The sequence below is a fragment of the Podarcis pityusensis genome (genome assembly GCF_964106645.2).
Source record: "Podarcis pityusensis genome assembly, chromosome: 5".
In the NCBI taxonomy this organism is placed as follows: Eukaryota; Metazoa; Chordata; class Lepidosauria; order Squamata; family Lacertidae; genus Podarcis; species Podarcis pityusensis.
The window spans coordinates 43,343,714-43,351,045 of record NC_138032.1 but is presented as its reverse complement, the minus strand read 5'-3'; the positions used below and the strand labels follow the sequence as shown (position 1 = coordinate 43,351,045).

The 7,332-nt window shown below is 44.1% G+C and overlaps 1 protein-coding gene across 8 annotated transcripts in view; it reads left to right on the top strand.

The window, feature by feature from the left end:
- Positions 1–1,750: 1,750 nt before the first annotated feature.
- BTRC (beta-transducin repeat containing E3 ubiquitin protein ligase) overlaps positions 1,751–7,332 on the top strand; it is a 126,563-nt gene continuing 120,981 nt past the window's right edge. For 4 of the 8 annotated variants that reach the window (XM_081007075.1, XM_081007071.1, XM_081007077.1 and 1 more), the window contains exon 1: positions 1,753–2,116. In XM_081007075.1, the coding sequence (XP_080863201.1) occupies positions 2,069–2,116 (48 nt within the window). In that variant the 5' untranslated portion in view covers positions 1,753–2,068. Of the gene's footprint in view, positions 2,117–7,332 lie in introns of all 8 variants that reach the window. The other 4 variants (XM_081007074.1, XM_081007073.1, XM_081007070.1 and 1 more) reach the window with 2 other exon arrangements.

Below are 7,332 nucleotides of genomic sequence, written 5' to 3'. Positions count from 1 at the left end.
CATAACTAACTCCTGCAGCATGTCATTTTTTCTCTAATTTGACAGATGGGCTGAGGCTGAAAGATAGCAACATGCCCAAGGCCAGTCAATTAGTACATAGCTGTGTTAAGATTTGTATCCAAGCCCTCTCTAGATGCACCTGCCAGATGAAACAAAGTTAAGGTATGAGTATCTGAATTTGCTTACAGTCACCCCTCCTTTCTGTGCTACTGTCATTTCTGCTCTCTCCTTTGGCTAAACTTGACTTTCTTTCTCCTTACCCTCCTCTGCTGTATCCCGTTGCTGAAATTTAAATTGTAATCACCTCAAGGCAGGGACCTGCACATTTTTGTTAAATGGGTTATCATTTTCTGTCGAGTGCCATCTACTGTCATGCTGCAAACCTAACAATAACACTAATAATACAATAATACAAACTCACATGAAGTCCAATATTCTGAGAAGAGTATGGGTACTAATAAAAAAAAACCTAACTGTACCGTATATTTCATATTTCACAATGTTTCTAATCTATGGTTACCATCTCCTGAAATCAAAACATCTGCTGTCTGGGGTGGAGCCCAGAGCTAGTGCTTTGTGGAGCCCAGTTGATTTTGCCACATGAAGAACAGAGCCATGGCCAAAAGCTATCTATTCACAAAATGTCTATACTGTATAGCAGGTGCAGCAAAACTGTGGCCATCCAAATATTTGTTGGACTACAGCTCCCATCATCCCTGATCATTGGCCATTTTGACTGGGGCTGATGGGAGTTGAAGCCCAACAACATCTGGAAGCTAGCTGTTCCTGCCATATACCTTTAAAATGAATTGGGGTAGTGGTAGGAAGAGCTGTATTTTGGCAATAAGACTGAAAACAAAACAAACAAAATAACTAGTCAGGCTTTTCCCAGTCAGATGCAATCCCTATGATAAACATAGGGCACAAAGCCCCCCAAAGTTCTTAATCCCCTTCTCTCCAGTGTTTAGCATTCAGTAATATAATGCTGCAAAGCATCATGCATTCCAGAAATTTATTATATCAGGAGTTGCCAATATGGTGACCGCGGGCACAAAGGTGCCCTTGAGGTCTTCCCCTGGTGCTCACAAAGCCACTGATCCTCCCTTGGAAGAAAATGCAATTACTTTTTCTCCCCTGTAAAATACATACAGCTGAAGGGGGAAGTTGGAAGAGATGACATTCTTCTGCCCAGTTTCCAGGACTCTTTGGGGAACTCATGACTGTTAAAAGTGATATAGGGGTGCTTTGAGTGTATGGTGCCCTCAATCCCACCCCGGGAATGCTGGAGCCTCAGCAGCTGCCCAAAGGATCTGACCTCTGTGGACACTGGCCCCAGCAGCCCTATCCTTTATTACGAAAGTATGATGCTATCAGTCAAAAATTGCAATGTAGGGCTGTGTGGACTAGATGACTCTTTGGCTCTTCCACCTGCACAGTTCTTTGGTTCCTATTTCGGATAAGCTGCATACCTTGCTGCGATCTGGAAACCTGCAAACTTCCACTCCTAAAATCACAGCAATGTCTCAATAAGCAGCGATACATTTTTGCATATCGGGCTGCAACCCTATGCTCTCGTTTCCCAGATTGACAAGGAAAAGGGAAAAGCAGCTGCAACTCGTCCCCGCTGCAGCCCAGCGCGGCCCCTTCGGAAACTACAGCTTCCATCAGCCCCTTCTCCCGCCAGCTGGGAGAGGCAGCCGTTCCTCCCTGCTCCCCCTTCCCCTTAACCCGGCCCAGCTCGGCCCACCCGAGCGCGCCGCCACTTCCCCCTTCTTCTCGCTGCCTTCGGAAGCAACGGCGCCGGGCGCGCCGTCTCCCTGTGCGCGGGGCTTAATGGGAATTGTAGTCCGCGATGTCCACTCGGGCACTTCTCGGGAGAACGGCCGGGGACTACATTTCCCACTTACCTGAGCCGGAGGAAAACGGAGGTTTCTCGCCTGACTCTGCGGTGGCTGCGGCCTTGCGTTGAGGGAAGGAGAAGGGAAGGGGTGGGGGGCGGCCAGGCCCCGGCTGAGGCCCGGAGCTGGCGGGGGAGCAGCAGTCACAGCAGAGGCGGATCGGGGGGGCTATGGACCCCGCCGAGGCGGTGGTGCAGGAGAAGGCCCTCAAGTTCATGGTGAGGAGGGAAAGAACGGGGAGAGGATGGGGGGATGCGGTGGGGGGGGGGGGAGTTGGTGATGACTGTTGCTGGTTGCTGTAGTAGGAAGAGAAGGGGGATGGCGGGCGCGGGGGGGGGGGCAGGAATAATCGGAAAGGGAAGCTCTATGGCGAAAGGGAGAGCGGAAGCTGTGGTGTATATGGAACCCGCTGGCAACCCCAGAATATCTGCGAAATGGGTTTAGGTAACTGGGAGGACCAGGGAAGGCATACATTTTGAGAGCTGAGGATTCTGCGGGATGTATGGGGAGGAAAGAGGGGCAGGCGAGTCATACCTTTCCTTTTCGGGGTGGGTCTTTTGGTGTGTGTGTTTGTTTGTTTTTGAGGTGTGAGCTTCTGTTATGTGGGGTTGATTTCGAAAGAGGGAGGATGCCTTTTTTAAAAAAAACAAACCCGAGGGATTAGGGTAACGGGGGGGGCTTAAGTATGCGGCTGAATTTTTGAGGAGAGGAAAGGCTTGGGGACACACTTAAGGAACGCTGAAGGGAAGGCCTGCATAGAGGGACTGATGGAAAAGATGGAGGGTTTAGGAAAGCTGGACCAGATTGGGTTTTTTTTGTTCCTTTTTTAAGGGATGGTGGTAGGTGGGCACCTAGGTGTTCTTAAAGAGGCCTGGAGTAGGCTTAGTGTTTTGGTTTCAAAGACGGACTTTGCTAGCAAGGTTAGCTATGTTGGGTCACTTTTGAAGAATGCAGGTCTTCTCACAAAAGTATGCAGTAAGCTGGGAGTTAGTGGGAAGGGTCCTGAAGAATTCATTTTCCAAAGTGAATTATTACATGGAGGCTTCCATTAGTAAATTGAGTGCCAGAGGGTTTGAAACATTACATTGCAGTAAAGGTGGGGCCTGTTTATGGGAGGGATTTCAAACTAACTCTGTTTCTACTATACAGTTGAAAGGTGACCAAGCATTACCCATTTAGGCCTGGTAGGTTTATATTAAGATCAGGTGATTGCTTATTATTTTATAGTGGTTTAATCTTGTCAGATATACAAGGGAGTTTATGACTTCTATATAGAATAAGTGCATCATGGTGTCATCTGATAGCAAAGGCAGGAATGAAGGCTTCCCCCCCCCCCAGCTCTACAGGGGTCAGGGGGCCTTTCTAGAGACCATCTATCCTTTTCAGCCTCTGAAGAGCAGCACAAGGATTAGGAAGGAAACACAAAGTTATCAAACTAATACTTATCTAGACTAGAATTTTACCATATTGCCTAGAGACAACAGTTTGGAATGCCAAGTCAGGAAAGATTCCAGCTAAGCTGTTTTTGAAGTTAAATGTGCAAGAGTATTGTCATAGCGTACACAAAAAAGACGTGGGGCTGTTAGTCTAGCACACATAGAATCATAGAACTGTAAGTGGAGAGGGGCCACATAGGTCACCTAGTCCAGCTCCCTGCAATGCTGGATTCTTTTGCCCAACATGGGGCTTGAACCCATGACCCATAAGAGTCTCATGTAAAAGCTTTGTGTTGCAAATGCCAACACATGCTGCTTCAAGCAGCTTTGACCCTTAAGAGACAAACCAAGGTGGTGGCTGACATCATCTTGCATGATGCATTTCATAAGGCTTTGTAGTGGTCTCATACATCTGTCCAAAGCAGAACCCCCAGATAGTAGAGAACTCATCTCTTCAGTTGAATGACTGCTTGGCTCCACGCAGGCAACACATGAAGACCCATTTTTCATAGCACTTTAAGTAGGCATGTTGAAGGCAAGGCATGGAATATTGGTTTTTTCCATCCTAGATATGCCAAGAAACATTTTCCCCTCACATCCATTATTTTTTGAAATTCTTCATTCCTCTTGGGGGACAATGAAGTCAGCATATGCTCAGAGGTACTCAGCCCTAGGGTCAATAATGTTTATTTACAAAAGATGGCATAGCTCATAAGTGCCCACTGAGTATTGCTTTTGCTGTGGGAAGGAGGGACCTCCATGCGATCTGGCTTAGGGTGCTGTAAAATGTCTGGGAGGAACTGGATTGTTTTGAAAAACAATACTTTCTGCAATTCGCAAAATTCTCTCAGTTCTTCAATTGTTCTAAAAGTAAAGCTTTAATTGCTTGATTATTATTTGACAATAATTGATAACCAGTGGCTAATCTATTTAATATTTATTCATTTACTAAAGAATATTATCTACAGCTACCATTTGGTACTTGACATAAGAAGCATTTGGTTGCTCACCATACAGAATATCTTGATTCACAACATACTGCCATTGCAGTTTTGTGCCATCAACTGCTACACATGACTTGCTTTACCTCTGGAACAGTATTTTTGTGATTGGATTCATAGGGGACTATGATGCGGTTTCTTGTCATCTGATTGCACTCTTGGTCTTTTTTTAACATCTACTTTCAATAATAATTAGAAAAAGTACTTCTTATTCAGCTGGCTGGAGAGCAGGCAACAAAGGGTTAACACCAACAGAAAGCAGGGGTAGCAAAACCTGACTGCTCATCTGTAGGAGAGAACCTTCTCAGTTTCAGGTCTGTGGTGGTTCTGCCTCTGAAAAGAGAGAAGGGTCTCTCTGCTATTCCCAAGTTACAGCTGGGATCACAGCCAATTCCTTCCCCCTCCCCTTCCCTCAAAGCAGCAGTATTTCCCCTCTCTCCTTCACCCTAGTGCCCCACCCAAATCATACAGAACAGGCTTCCCCTGCTGGATGTCTCTGAACACAAGAGGTGGTTTTGGGGGACCCTGATTCTTCCTATCCTTCATTAATGGGGAAGAAATTCTCCAACAATTTTTCATTTGGTGGAACAACCGATCAGTGGCTATGGACGTTGTGACTATCTCTGCCAATCACTCAGAGTGAGCAAATGTGGGAGGGAATAATAGATTCTTCCAACTCTGAGACCAGCTCCTCTTTTTGGCTCACATTCTTGTTCATAATCCATGGGATGTGGAAGGAGCAGGTGCAGATGGTGAGCTACTCATGAGCATTGCCACAAGTCAGTCCCCAATTGGGACCCCAAGTTGGTGTGATCTAGCTGGAACAGGGATGCTCCCATTGTTTCCCCTGGCCCTGGCAGACTCCAGTTCTAACATGTTGCCCCAGGGCATTCTCTCACAGTCTCTTAAGGCTCTGGGAACTGGTGTGCTTTGGGTTTCCTTTAGGTGGATGGATAATCCCCTTCCAGCTTTCCCTCTTACTTTAGACCTGATGATACCCTTCCAGTATGTCAGCTTCTTTTAAGAAAGAGGGTGGTGGATGAGTTACCCCATTACTCTCTACTTTCTTGCCTGTTAAACAGAAGGGGGCCTTGAATTTCATCTGTGTTGGCCCATAAATTGGACATGGCCTTGACAGTATTTTTAGAACACTGAAATGGAGAACAGTCTCCAGATTCAGCTAGAAGAGAATAGCTGTAGTGAGGTGAAGAGTTATGCTTAGTTCAACCTTCATTTTACTTTCCTCTTAAGCCTAGCTGACTTTGCTGAAGAGTAACAACACCCATTCAAGCAAATGCTTAATACCAACTTCATTGTCACTGAGTAGTAATAAAAAATGTCTCCTAACCTCCTCAAGCAGGGTTATTGTTTTTGTTTGTTACTATGTTGTGTATTTTTGTGTTTTTATATTGTAAACCGCCCTGCGATCCTCGAACGAAGGACAGTATAAATAGCATTTAGTAAATTTAAAATTTAAAAAATAATAAATAACATTTGTAGTAACTGGCCATGTTTGCTAAAGCCTGGATATTATAGATTAATGACTTCTGTAATGCAGAAATCTGCATTCAGCAGCATCATAGAATTTGATTAACCTTGCATTTATTTAATTAAATATGTATTGAAGCTTTGGTGACACTTGAATAGTATTTTATTTATTTATATTTATTTCAAAGCATTTCTAAACCACTTGATATTTAAAAACCTCTTAAGCAGCATACAAGATTGCAACATAAAAACAATAAAACAGTGTCATAAAAATGGAGATGCAAACATAAATAGTATTATAAAAACAGGTAAAATAGAATTTCATTAATAACATGGTATAATTTTATGAGCCAGGGAAAGCTTGGGCAAAAGATATGCTGCCTTTCAAAAGGTAGTAAACATTATTTATTCATTTATTATATATGTTTCTGCTCCAGTAAAGGAGCACATAAAGTGACTTAAAGGCAAAATAAAATTTGATACAATGATCCTCTAATTTGAAGGGGTGGGAAGGTATATGTGGTAGAACGTGTTCTTAGGTGTGTTAGACAATCAAAGATATGCACTGGCCTGGCAGACTATAAAAAAACCCAATGTTTCCATGTTTACTCAGAAGTAAGTCTTACTGTGGTTAGCAGTGCTTATATCTAGGTATGTCTTTAAAGGATTGGAGTTTAAAAGTAATAATCAGTGCTGGAGGCAGGTGCAGGTGAACTAAAATTGCTGTTAAATGCTTATTTTGGGCCTTACTCCATTAAGAGGCAAGCCATAGAATTCTGCATTGACTGAAGATTCTAGGCATTTTTTAAAGGCAGTTTCATGCAAAGTGTGTTTGCCTAATCCTGTTGGGAAATACCAATACTGTATGTTAACAATAGCTACAAGGTGAGTTCAAGAGTCCTTTGCCAGCCAAAGTGAACAAAGGCAGTCCTAGCCACTGCTTTCATTTGAGAATCCAGACACAACAGTGAAGGGTCCCGAAACTCCCCCAATTCAGAGGTCTGCAAACCATAATAATGTAAGAAGCGTTCTGCCAGATCATACTGAAGACCTGTTTATCCAGCATGCCGTTTCCTACTGTGGCCAACAGATTCCTTTGAAAAACTCTGAAACAGAACACAAGGACCATAGCTTTTTCTCCTGCTGTTGTCCCCCAGTAATTACTATTTGGAGGCATTCTACCTCTGATCTTGGAAGTAATACACACCTATAGTCACTGATAGCCTTATCCTTTATGAAGTTGTCTATAATCAGTGTGTCGAACCTCTGGCCCTATTGATGATATTGGGCTACAACAGTATCTTCCCTTCTCTTTCACCATCCATGCTGTGGCTAATGAGAATTGTAGACTGATAACAGTAGGAGGGCCACTGGTTTCCCCTTTCCTCATATATAAGATCAGCACCCTTTTGTCTTGTAGTGATTCACCTCCAGTTTCTTTGTCCCTCCACCAGTCAGTGACTGACTAGATCTGTAGTCCAACAACATCTGGAGGCCACCAATTCCCAT